A 14,159-nucleotide genomic window follows, 5' to 3' on the forward strand; every position below is an offset into this window, starting at 1 on the left:
ATTGGCTCAAACCCAAGTAGGACCTCACGATACTCCCATTCCTGGTCTAGAAAGTATCCTGTGATAGCCATAAATGCGTGCTTGAATGGTGAAGTCCAGCAGTCAAGCGCAATCGACATTTTTGCACCAGATGGCAGCTGTTGTAGTGTCTCTTGTTGATACTCTGTAACGAAACCCCGGAGGCGGTCGCGAATCACCTTTCTTGATGGAACGCTCGGTAGTGTAGGTGCTAGCCGTGCGTAGGAAATGAGATCATGGAATTCTTGGTGCTCGACGAAGAGAAAGGGTAAATGTGATACAGTGATTAGGTTTAGAATCTTCTGTTCCTATGTTTGTTGGGTAAAGAGAGGCGCTGGTCTTCTCTCGGCCTAAAATATAGTGAATTTATTATTAGTATTGATATTGAGTATAGGCTATTTCGAACATACCGCGTCGCTAAGTAGTTGCTGGATATTACCCTTCTTCGTAATTCGCTGTCGACACCTTGGCCCATCAAGATGCTTCTGCATCGATGAGTTTCCAGTATGATTTGTAGCTGGATGCGTAAGAACTGTACGGCACCGATTGCACATAACGCCAGGCTTTCCATCTTTAGTATGTGCAACTTGTTGAAACCCAGTCCAGCAGTCTGCGCGACGGCTGACCTCCCAGTTTAGCCGCTTCTTCTTACCAAAATCAGTTTGAAGCCACCACTTAACGAATTCCGCGGACATGTCGGTAGTAAAGACGATATACTCGTTAATACTATCTGGCTTGATTCGCGTAAGGGTGTCTAGGGCCCGAGGTCCTGCACGAGATCGGACTTGGTTGTCTAGAAGGTCTGGAAGGTCCAGAACTGAATCAAACTGGCTTTCGCGTTGGTATAGCGTATCGTCAGGGGTAAGGTACTGTAGCGCGTCTAGCGGTAACCCTTCGAAGCTAGATGATGCGTAGCCGTAGCCGTCGGTAATCTGAGACATGATAACTTTAGTAAACCAGTACAACTTAGGGAAGATAATAAGGAACTCACTAGTTATTCTGTAGAAGTTACGGGGTCTTCTTGGGGCATCTGTTTATCCCTGTTCCATAATGCTTAAATTGATATATCAACTTTTATAAAGCCCTATCTATATCTGATTCGCTAGTATAGTGGATCACTATAGAAACGAACCTCAATAAACCTCAACGAACCTCAATAAACCTCAACGAACCTCAATAAACCTCAATAAACCTCAACGAACCTCAACGAACCTCAATGAACCTCAACGAACCTCAACGAGAACCTCAATGTAGGAAAAATAGAATGTCTAAGTCTAACAATTGGGACATTTAATCCGGATTCACGGTATATCTAGACCAATTAACATGAATTCTAAAAGACAAAGTAATAGAAGAAGATATAATGGTTTGAATGATATTAAAATGAGGGGAATTAAACTGCATCTTTATAGTTTTCTTAAAGAACTGTAGTTCTACTAATAAAGATACACATACTTTACAGTGTCTGCGATATATATATCTACAACTTTACATGCTATTTTATCGATGACCTCTATTGACCACCCACCACGTCGATATCATCGGATATTACCTATAATTTATAGGTGACCACGCCTCCTATTTACTTTTCAATGACTATATCTTTATAATTCATTATATTGATAGAGTATTCAGTGGAAAGTCTATAGTTTAACGGAACAGCTGTAAAAAACAGAGATGAATCATCAATTTTATCCAGCCAAAAGAGGAAAGGCGTCAAGAAATTATGTATATGCAGGTTCATGCGGGTCGATGGAGGTTGAACCTCAAAGAACCTCTGGAGGTTAATGGGCGGTTGGAGGTTAGTAAGGTTGGAACCTCACCTCAAGAGGTGAGGTTCGAGGTTCCGGGGTAGGGACCCATGCGGAGGTTCAAAGCCAGGTCTAACCACGAGTGGAGCCCACGGTCGGCATACTTCTGAGAGTTCAATGGGCAGCTCTCTAGCTACGCAGTCTATATTTCGCGGCCAACGAGTTCAGAACTCGGGGTCCGGCAATGTCTCCGTAGGAAAAGATCTCAATATCGGTAAAAATTAACCCGTGGCGAAGGAAATTGGTAGTTAATAAATAAGTTGATACTGTATATATGTATATATCCAAATCTCGTTTATGAAATGAATCTTATCTGATCAAGGAATATTGTTATACTCAAACAAAGTTTCAACCCTATTCCAACTATTTGAAGCAATATTGGAGTATTGAACATTATCTTCTGCATGTCAATTGACTTCTGGATCGTTAAATAAAATGATAATATACATATATCAAGCCTGGAGAAACGATGCCAAGAAAAAGTTCCGAGTTCCGAGAAAACAGCCCAAACAAAGAAAACAGGAGTATTCTTTCGTTCACTCTAGCCCCTCAAGGTCGAAACAGCACCAGAAAGCTATACCCCATACATATCCATGGTTTCGGTTTGCCTTATGTCCTCAATATTGGGATATTTATCGACAGGATCGTAGGATCTTCTACCAGATGAAGCAGGCACCGTGCGTTCAAACGGTCTATTTGTCAAATACTCGTCGGCAATGCAATGAAAAAGCAAGTACAGATCATCCACGTCTGAGTAGGCAAGGTCCGTCCTACCGTAAAGCTCATGTATAGTTACAGTAGACAACATCGCGTGCCTTGTACCTTTAGAAACCTGATCGAGAACAGAACGCTGTTCCGGGATTGACACGTTGGTAGGTCCCCTGGTCACGGATACTGATCTAGAGGTGCCGTGGCAATGCTGGGAACCTGACAAACCGGACACCCACCGGCGTCAACACAAAGCCTAAAGCTTCAGTGGGAAGCTGCTCTTTTTCGCTTTCCCGGGAATGGAACTACCATATATAGTGCCTTTTGGAAACCTCCCGAGATCAGTCCTTCAATGCTCTATGTTCTCTACCGAGATCGGATGAATTTAAGTCGGCCGTAACAACATTTTTAACGTAACCCGAACAACTTGGAATCTCCCAAGGTTCTTTATTTTAGGCTTTACCGATCCCAGAACTGGAGACTCTCTCGCGATCCATATTGATTAAAAATTACAAAGTCAACTCCTACAATTTATTACTATCAACCGACTCCCATTCCGACTTGTCGAAAACCCATCCTTTCGTTTTCTGATTTCGCAATCACAGTTAGCCCCAAGGCCTTTGGATATACCATGCGCTACTACAATTCAACGTCGACTGTCTCTTCGTGTCAAAGAGCGGCAAAAGAATATACTCAGGATGCTACCGGAGTATGCAAGGATCTCGATTGCACTTGATTGTTGGACATCTCCATTTGGGCAGGCATTTATGGCTATTACCGGCTATTTTATCGATGCTGACTGGGTCTACCGCGAGGTGTTACTCGGTTTCAAACCCCTTCATGGAACACATTCCGGTGTAAACCTAAGTACAGCTGTTATACAGACGGTTACTCAGCATGAAATTGAGAATCGGATATTTGCATTAACCACTGATAATGCGTCGAATAATAAAACTCTGGTTGATGCACTGCAACAATCTTTATCTAATACACGGGATATCGACATTATCCGCATCCCCTGTCTTGCGCATGTGATCCAATTGAGTTTGAACCAGCTACTCGACCGTCTCAAAGCAGTCCCTCAGAATGAGACTACGGAGACCAAATGGACTGAGCAACAAGTCACTCTCGCAAGGGCGAATACAAAAAAACGGGATATCTCGCATACTTTGAAAAGAATACGAGCACTTGCTGTATACATCCGCGCTAGTCCTCAGCGCCGATGTTCATTTATCGCACTTCAACCTTCAGGGCAGGGGATCATGCTTCTCCAGGATGTGAAAACTCGGTGGAATTCAACATATCTTATGCTCCGACGAGCCAAAAGACTCCGTGTCTTTATTATACAATTCTGTGATCAGTTCAATGAGCAAGACTTCGCACTAGATGATGATCAATGGCGTCAGATTGACTATCTTCTTTGTCTTACAAAGCCATTCTTTGATTATACACTTGCTCTCTCGAAGACACGAGATGTAACATCACATCTTGTCTTTGAGATCTACAATTTGCTATTTGAGCATATTGAACGATCAAAAAGACAATTGAAACGAAAGCGAGTTGTATGGAAGCAGCAGATGCTTGCTTCTCTCGATGCTAGCTGGTCAAAATTACGCGACTACTACAGGGAGACTGATAAAATACGAGGGCATATCTATGCAGTTTGTACTATGCTGTCGCCGGATAATCGATTCCAGTTCTTTTTTTCTGATGATTGGTCCGACGCTAAAGAGCTACGGGATCAGTATCGAGTAGCATTCCAGGATGCACTTACTCCAATCCAAGAACGTCTTTCTAGTACTAAGGCTAAGGGCCCGCAAGAGTCTTCTACATCGGCACCAAGATCAATTCTTCACAATCTTGTTCGAAGCCAGAAATCTATCCCTAAGTAGACTTCGGCAGAACCCATTTTGGGTCGGAACCTCTGACCCAAAACCCAACCCATTGGGTTTTGGGTTCCGCCCTCTATAACCCAACCCAACCCAAAACCCAATGGGTTAAACCCAATAACCCAATAATAACCCATTTGAACCCATTTTTGCATAAAAGACAGGTCTTGGCGTTCATAACAATGCTAAGTCATTCAAATAAATTACTGTTTTTTACAGCTGTTCTGGTTTGTTCATCAAATATTGCTATATTATCACAATATTAAGTTGGAAAATTTATGTAATTACCCTGAATTTGAAGCTAATAGGCTTTGGATTATATTGATTACTGATAAAAATTCACATTAATCGTAGTATAGTGGTGTTCTATTAATTTAAGCATTTGTTGACTGTGGACTATTGAAAATATATATTTGTGGTAGAGGGGAGTATATATATATTATAGGGTAACTATGAATGTAAATAGAAATATCTTATTCTTATTTGATTTTATATACAATTGATATTATATTAAAGCTATATTTCTCTTCTCTTATATTTTCTGACCGCGGTCGGAAAATCACTTCTGGGAGGCAGGTGTATATGTTATTATTTCTGACCGCGGTCAGAAAATCACTTCTGGGAGGTAGGTGTATATGTCATTATTTCTGACCGCGGTCAGAAAAGCCCTTCTGGGGGGGTAGATATACATATTATTATCTCTGACCGCGGTCAGAAAAGCCCTTCTGGGGGGGTAGATATACATATTATTATCTCTGACCGCGGTCAGAAAAGCCCTTCTAGGGGGGTGTAGGTGTATATATTATTATCTCTGACCGCGGTTAGAAAAGCTCTTCTGGGAGGGTAAATGAAACATTTTTGAGGGATCTTCTGGGGGAGTGGGTTATGAATGGGTCTTCTTGGGTTTCAATGGGTTATAAATGGGTTCTTTGGGGTTTCGATGGGTTATAAATGGGGTTCTCTTGGGTTTTGATGGGTTATGAATGGGTAGGCCTTGACAAGTCCCGCAGCACCAGCCGATTTTTGGTCCCGGCCCCGCAGCACTAAATAAATTCTGGTGCTGTGGTGCTGCGACCATACCTATTTAGGCTAGGAAATTACCTAAATAGGACGATGATCAGCATAATAATGCCAAGGCAGCACTGAGACTAGCGGCTTGGCGCCCACTTGGCGCCAAGGCGGGACCAAATCGGCGGGACTTGTCAAGGCCTAACCCAGCCCATTTGGTGGGTTGGGTTGGGCTGGGCTATGGGCTTTGTGGGCTATGCAGAGGTCACGGTCCGTGACCCGAGATGATCGATTCGCAATATAGGCCCCCGCCTGAGTGACTGCCAGTGGAATATATTCCAGGGCCAGGACCAGTGCCTTCTCATCCTCTCCAGACTCTCCAGACTCTCCTGATTGAGAGGCCGGAACCCTTGCCCGTAAAAGGGTGAGGGACTCGTCCTCATTCATTGGCTGAACTGTGATCACATGACGATCGCTCCCCACCAGATTCCGTGCCGCAAGCCCATTTCGCGATGTGATCAGGATTGATCCATGGGCCGCCTGGGGCAGGAAGCTCACCAGCGGCCCTCGTTCGTTGAATGTATTGTCACTGAAAAAGATACCATCGTCATCCGCATTGTCTAACACCATCAGCCAGCGCCCATTGCGTGCATCACACAACCACTGATACACGAGCTGGAGGATGTTCATCTTTGGATCATCCCGCCCCGGAACCTCAGCTGCGGCAATCTGCTGATAGCCTTGTTCCAGCCGCGCCGCATTGCTGGCGTGGATCCAAAACACCCACATGTCCGGTGTGGATTCTCGCACACGATAGGAATACTCGATGGCTGTCTGGGTTTTTCTGAATGGTAGTTCTATTAGTTGTTATTCAACACGCTACATTATGGAGACAGCTCACCTAACGCCGGCCAACCCCACCAATGCCACCCGCTCATGTCGCTGACCGATCGCCTTGTGTCTTTCCTTGATAGCGCTGATGACAGCCTCACGGCCTATAAACATCGGGTCTTTCTTGAAAGGTACTGTGGAGCACGGCTGGGGCTTCGGACGCGTTTGCGCTGAATACAGTTCCTATTAGCCCGCAAACAGACCCTGGATCAAGTCACCCACTGAACCGAGCCGCCACCACCGATGGCGCCTCTTTTGAGAACTGCCGTAGCTTATCGAGCGCTATTCGATATCCGGCCGCGTTACGCGTGTCGAATTTGACCACCTCTGAGTGGTCTGCGTGTAGCGGCACCTTGTCCTCTACATGATCGGGGAGCTGCAGAAGAGCCGAGTCTGCGCTAATCGTCGTCACAAAATCCCCGGTGCGTTTCTACCGCCCGCTTTCCGAGTCCTATTGCGATCGTCAGTATATATAAACCATGGCCTGTTTCAGGCAAAGACCAACACTCACTAATGCCAACCGCCTCGTCTGCTCTGTCTCATAGAAGCTGACCACTCTTCGATCTCTGATCAAGTTTTTGAAATCCGCTAGCTGGTGGATCAGTAAGTCGGATTTACTAGAGATCTGCTGTAGTAACTGCCCTCGCGGATGGCTGTGATCCCCGGCTAGTATCTGCTAGATATCGTCTATCACCAATCCTTTATATGGGATGGCAAAGAGGATCATGCCGTACGTGGCTCGATGTAGCGATGTGATCGCCGGGTGGTCTTTTCCATGGTCTGAATGGCCCTCACCAGGCACTAGAAGTTAATGTTAGCATATCATATATGAAACCCCAAAGGTAGATAGTCATCCTACATGAGCCATGATTATGCCTCCAAAACTGTGTGCGATGAATATCAAAGGTCTCTGCTAGAGCTAGTGGAACAATCAGCCAAACTTGCTATTAGTAGACAAGTCAGATAGTGTCTCTCCTACCTCCTTTGTGTTCCGAATTTTCTTGATCTCCTCTATCAGCTCCCGCCCGTAATCGAGGATCGTATCGACTCCGTGGCTCGATAGCTTGGAGTTGTACCTGTAGATCATGGTGCGGCACTGCGGTAGATCCTTCGATATGAAGTCCTGGAGCCACATCCGACCAAGATTTCCTCTTCCTTGCCATGATCCATACGTATGTCTATCTAGTCCGGCAATGGTAATGATACTATGTGGTATGGTCAGTTAGTGTTAATCTTCTAGGTGTGGATAGACTGCGACATCGCCCGTCCATGGGCACCTAGGAGGTGCCCATCGCCCGTCCACGGTGGGCCTTGGGCTATTTGGATTTTCGAGTGCCCGTCCATAACGCCCAAGGCCCACGGGCATGCCCACGGCGGGCATGCCCACGATGCCCACCATTATATAAAGTTGTCTTAAATATATATAAAAATTAGATATATAGTAAATTATAGTATATATATTTATATATATCTTATTAAAAATCCGGAATTATGATTGTAAATATATAAAAAATATAAATTTAGTTGAAATATTTTGAAATCTGTCAATTAAAATCACGTGTTGCGCTAATTTTGCTTACTAAAAAGGCCCACGGGCGCCCACGGTGTCCATGGACAATGGGCCCTAAGGGTAGGGCCCGTCCATGGGCGTATTGATAGTGCCCATCGCCCGCTTACATAAGGCCCGTGGGCACTGCCCACCCGCCCGTCCATGGGCGATGTCGCAGTCTAGGTGTGGATAACGGCATAGGTCCTTACTCGGCAATCATAGGCTCATTCTTGTCTGGCGCGTAAAGCTGGGTAAATCCAAAGAAGTGGTAGTCAAGGTTGATGTCATCGCCTCCCCTCTCAACCTACCAGTCTCTAAGCGGGTCAACCCTCAGCTTACGGAGGAACTGAGGCACCCTACCGCGAAATTGTACCAGCGCCACCCTCTCTGTGTCACTTTTATAGTATGAAGGCACGATCGTGATCTTAGCTTTGATATGCGATCTCTCGTCGTCCGCGAAGTTGTCGTTGAGCGCGTCGTGTAATGCGGTCTTGAGTTCTTCATCGAGTAGTTTCCTAGATAGGCCGGTCACCCGGAAGACGTGCGACCTTTTACTAGCCATCGTTTTTTTTTTTTTTTTCGTTAGAGTGTTATATCAGACGAGAGCGGACTCTGCTTCGCTTGTTGATGGATGATCACCTTAGTCGCTGAGGCTGAATCAATCAACACGTGCGGGGTATCACGCATCCACCTCCAATCATTGCTACTATCACTGCGTAGATACCACTGTGAACCAAATGTAATCATTTCTTGCTGTTGAGAATATTCAAGCACCACAAATTGTTAGTGTCTCGCTATCATAAGGCTATTACTCCTACTAAAGTTAAATCTTCACTTACAGCTTGTGACATCCTCCGTATCCCTTGTCCTGACTAGTCTATCGCACAACCCGGGTTTGGGTCGAGATATCGGACCCGGACCCGGACCCAGCCTGGGTCCGGGTCGAAGTCAGCGAACCCGGACCCAACCCGGACCCAGCGCTGGGCCCCCAATGGGGCCCCAGTAAAACCCAACTTTGCATAAAAACAAACTCTTGGCGTTCATAAAGTTGCTAAATAATCAATATGTAATCTTCGTATTTTTTTGTGTTTTAGATCGAACCTATATGAACTCACTTATTCGACATCAACTTTATATGACTAAACTAAATAGACACTTATATCATTTTATATTGGCCAGATATTAGTTTATTACCAATAAAAATTAAAGATAATCATGGTTGTAGTGGTATTTGATAATTTAGGTTTGCTGATATGGTTGAAGTTGTAGAAATATATTTTGAATACAGTGTAAAGTAGTCACTCTATCCTTACACGTTGAGATCTCCTTTCGACTACTACTATCTCTGACCGCGGTCAGAAAATTAATTATACGATTAAAGCCTTATTCTACTATACTTTCTAACCGCGGTCAGAAACTCTAGCTGAGGGGATCTTACAGTGAGCGCGGGTAGAGCCCGAGTACTAATACTCCTAGTTTCTGACCGCGGTTAGAAACTCTAGCTGAGGGGATCTAGCAGTAAGCGCGGGTAGAGCCTAAGCCTTAGTACCGGTATTAGCCCGTTATATTTGCTGGGTTTTGCTGGGTTTTGCTGGGTTTTGCTGGGTTTTGCTGGGTTTTGCTGGGTTTTGCTGGGTTTTGCTGGGTTTTGCTGGGTTTTGCTGGGTTTTGCTGGGTTTTGCTGGGTTTGGCTGGGTTTAGCTGGGTTTGGCTGGGTTTGGCTGGGTTTGGCTGGGTTTAGCTGGGTTTTGGCTGGGTTTTGCTGGGTTATGCTGGCTCTAACCCACTTAAACCTATAATATATACCAATTAAATGCTAGTGAAGTAGGTACTTTTGATAAACGACGACTTGATCGTTTAGCTCTCTATTTACAGCTAGGGTAATACGTCTTCTGCCCTTTGTAAGTAAATCCCTTCTCTTATTCTTCCCCTCGTAATTGATCATTTATTTATTTCGCCTATTATATCCCAGAGCCAGCAATCTAATTTAATATCCTCGATTTATGATGGAGATATAGACAATCTTGGTTATCTTACCCCTTCAAACCGACTTGGTACCCCTAAACCATCTACTAGCCAGCAGACGTTCGATCTCGACTCTATTAACTCCGAATTCCTTCGTCCGATTATTCCCCTTATACCTCCTACCTCACTTCTACGTGTTAGTCCCGATCGGAGAAAGGCATTTGTTCTTTATAACAAAATGACTTATACCGAATGGGTCGACTGGTGGTTACAGACTGATTTTAGAAGGAAGAGTAAGATCTATTGGGACTCAAACCACCAGTCTGATATTTGGGGTAGGTTTAACCAGGTTGCAAATAGTATCGATGGGGCACTAAAGGTTATATATAAGAATTGCGGCTAGATTCTTGAGCATCCTTATACTATCCATCCTTATCCAACGGGCGACCGGAAAGCACAATATCATAGCATATCAACAATGTCAAAACATATCAAGAGCGTAGGGTATCGAAAGGCTAAGGGTAGATCAAAGCTAGAGATTACAAGATTCCTCAGCAAAGCTGTATGTTCTATTATAACTTAATCTTTTATTCTCCTTACTAAATTTTTTTAGGATGATACTCCGACCGAGGCTCCTTTCTCACAAGAGGCCTGGGAGGAAGAGATTTTATCCTTCTTATCTCTTAATCGACTCCCATTTCAACTTATCGAGCACCCAACGTTTCAGAGCCTAATTCAAATGGCTCGTACCTCTCTATCTACCCCGTTTATCCCCTCTGCTGATACAATTCGTCGTCAGCTATCAAGCACAGTTAAGAGTCGGCAACAGAGTATACTTCAGATGCTTCTATCTCACTCAAAGATATCTATTGCCCTTGATTGCTGGACCTCTCCCTTCTTACAGGCGTTTATGGCAATCACTGGCTATTTCATTGATAGCGACTGGGTATATCGAGAGGTGCTACTAGACTTCAAGCCTATTTATAGGGCGCATACTGGTGTAAACCTAAGTAGTGCGCTGATAGAGACCCTCACAGAACATAGAATCGAAGATAGGGTATTTGGGCTGACAACAGACAATGCATCAAACAACAAAACTCTTATAGAATCCCTTCAATAGGTTTTACCGGATAGTGTTATTGTTATTCGAATTCCTTATCTTGCCTATGTTATCCAACTTAGCCTGAACCAGCTTCTTAGACACATCAAGGCAGTTCCAGAAAATGAGACTATAGAGACAAAGTGGACTGATTAACAGTCTAAAATAGCCCAGTAGAATGCACAATAATAGTAGCGAGGGATTTCTTCTACGCTGAATAAGATTCGTTACCTTGCAATATATATAAACGCTAGTCCCCAGCGCCGGGAGAGTTTTTACAATCTCCAGCCCCAAAAAGTCAAGATTGCCCCAATCTAAGATATAAAGACCCGGTGGAATTCAACATTCCTAATGCTTCGCCGCGCGAAGAGACTACGGTCTGTTTTTGGCCCTTTTTGTGAAGAGTATGCTCGTCTTGATCTGCTACTAGATACCGAAGAGTAGCGTCAAATTGACTATCTTCTTTATATTACGGAGCTATTCTTTGATTATACTCTATAACTCTTAAAGACTCGGGATATTACTGTATATTATACTTTTAAGATATACAACCGGCTTTTTGAGCATCTTAAACAGTCAATAAAGCAGCTCAGACGGAAGCGTATTCTATAGAAGAAATAGATACTTAATGCGCTCGAAGCTAGTCGACTAAAGCTTGACGAATATTACTCTCAGACTGATTATATCCGAGGGTATATCTTTGCGATATGTACCATGCTTGCGCCTGTGAATAAGTTTCAATTCTTTCAAACTGATGACTGGGATCAAGAGTGGCGCGATAAATATCGCTAGGCATTCCAAAAAGCTCTCGTACCATATCAAGATCGGCTTTCTCATATATAAGACTCGCAACCTTCTTATAATCAACCTCGACCAAGTTCGAAGCTTGATAAGATGTTAAATAGTAATAGAAGACAGCTGTCGGGAGTCATAGATGAGATAATATAATATCTCGATAGTAGTATATTAAACCTAAATAATATTAATATTTTACTAACTAGTTAATAGATACGATTGAAATTGCGCCTTTTGGTTTCTAGAGAGAGAATCAACACCGCTTTCCAGCTATTGCAGCTCTTATAAGGGATATTCTCTCAATACCAGCAACAGGCGCTGGTGTTGAACGACTATTTAATACCGCTCGAGATATCTATTATTACCGCCGGGGAAGAATAAAGTCCGAAACAATCTAAGAGCTTATGATGTTCCTTTGTACTTCAAGATTCGATCTTAAGGAGCAAGAGGCTAAGCGACTTGAAGAGTTTTTTACACAAGACGAAATTGAAGTGGCGAAGGAAGAGAAGGATAAGAGACCTGATGGGGTTGAAGTAGACCCAATTAGTGATACTGAAGAGCTAGATAAAGGGGATAAGGAGAATAAGGCGATAGAGGATATTGAAGATGATATGATTGAGCCTAAGCTACCGGATAATGGTACGCAGCTCCGATTATCAGGACGGAAGCGTAAACAGCGAGATGATGATAATTTCCAGTATCACTAGTTAGCTAAAATATTATCTTCCTACCCTAAATCTACATACTCTTGATATAGATAAGATGCAAGAGAAATACCCAAAATTACAATAAGAGATTGTATAAATTATACAGTGAGGATTCCTTGGTATATTTGTCTTATTTGTAACCCAATTGGGGCCCCAGTATGGGTCCGGGTTGAGGGTAGTAACCCAGAACCCAGCGCTGGGTTGAGATTTTGGACCCGGACCCAACCCAAACCCGGGTTGGGTCCGGGTTGGGTCCGGGTCCGGTTGGGTTCTGCGGAAGCCTAGTCGCAGCACCACAGCACCAGAATTTATTTAGTGCTGCGGGGCCGGGACCAAAAATCGGCTGGTGCTGCGGGACTTGTCAAGGCCTAATCACTATACCCCGCTTTGATCACATGGGGTCAGCAACGAATCAGTGGTGCTCCACTCTCGTGGCCCAGCCGATAAGGTTAAGTGACAATTCTGTTTTCATGTTGTAAGGATCCTTTATCCGTTACAGAAGGGGCTGCCACAATAGTTAGGCGTTAGGACGTAATACGAGTAGTCTTCCTATGATTCGTGGTCTGTCAACTAGGTTGCATTATCGAGGCGATATTAGTTCAACTCTCACAATTATCACGATTCTTGTAAAAAAGTGAAGATAGGAGAACTATATTAGGATTGACGCTAGTAACGAACGAGAAGTGCACTAGATAGCAGAACTCATAAGATAGACGAAAACATCTTTCCCAGCCAGGTTTAGTTCCTCTGTGAAGTAAGCAGAGGCTATTGCACTATAACTAGCGAGTAAAGACCACCGTTCGCTGCATATAGAAAGAATAGGTGGTAGTAGGCATAATATAGCAAACGGGAGAGGGGAAGCTAGCTAGCGATCTGGCAAGATCACGAGATCCACCAAGCGATTCCAAGTGGTTCTATATAATATACGGTACTGTGACGATGACTCATTGCTGACCATACAAATATTACAATGACAGTTTTGCCAAAATTCTGAGGCGGTGACCTCACCCGGCCTAGCGCGCGTCGGGATTGGTTTCTCCGAATCAAGAAGAAAGAGTCTGGAGGTATAGCTGATTTCGAAAAGTACTGTATGAAATTAGTTTCTGGTACGAACCTCACAAATTAGGCTGCAACAATCTGAGAGGGTATTTATTCAATTACGTAAACATATTATTTTCCCTCTTTCTATGATTTTCTTACCTATAAAAAAGCATTTAATGAAAATGCTGAGCAATCCAGTTTAGTCCTTTTACGAATGAAAGAACCCTCAATCTCGATTCTTCACGACAAGCTACGAAATGGGCCAAGTTGTCCAAAAAAGCCCAGACGAAGGTCAATTGGAACATTAACATAGCCTATGATTTGCTCAACAAGCTATTATGACAGTCGTTTTGGAAACCAAATAATATTGCTCACCGGTCTATGCCATAGTATTCTGTACTGGTGTGAGGAGTAATTTTATCGATGATAGCTTTAGGAGCGGTGATGAGTCATTTTCAAAATTTTACAATTGAAGCACATGAAAAACCTCTTGAAGGTATCGAAAGATCAGTCAAGTAGAATTATTTTTAGTCACAAATGAAATGTGCCATTATGAACTAAGAAATACTACTTGGCAGAACTTTGACATGGGGGTCCTAGTTGTAGATTTAAACACTATCGCTATGTAATGAAGTATGATGATGATTGATTGAAGCTCATGAACTGCGCATTTTGACT

General features: G+C 43.6%; 1 protein-coding gene across 1 annotated transcript; it reads right to left on the bottom strand.

Annotated features, from left to right (window-relative positions):
* Nucleotides 1–5,371: 5,371 nt before the first annotated feature.
* On the bottom strand, nt 5,372–8,436 carry N7487_005304 (uncharacterized protein; the record flags this gene model as incomplete). Its single annotated transcript, XM_056873051.1, has 9 exons — nt 5,372–5,506; nt 5,756–6,278; nt 6,336–6,495; nt 6,548–6,755; nt 6,804–6,998; nt 7,020–7,126; nt 7,185–7,269; nt 7,305–7,480; nt 8,214–8,436. The coding sequence occupies 9 exons, from the start codon at nt 8,434–8,436 to the stop codon at nt 5,372–5,374; spliced, it is 1,812 nt and encodes a 603-aa protein (XP_056730771.1).
* Nucleotides 8,437–14,159: the final 5,723 nt, after the last annotated feature.

Source organism: Penicillium crustosum, assembly GCF_028827405.1.
Source record: "Penicillium crustosum strain IBT 35664 chromosome Unknown utg000002l_segment0_segment0, whole genome shotgun sequence".
Lineage (NCBI taxonomy): Eukaryota > Fungi > Ascomycota > Eurotiomycetes > Eurotiales > Aspergillaceae > Penicillium > Penicillium crustosum.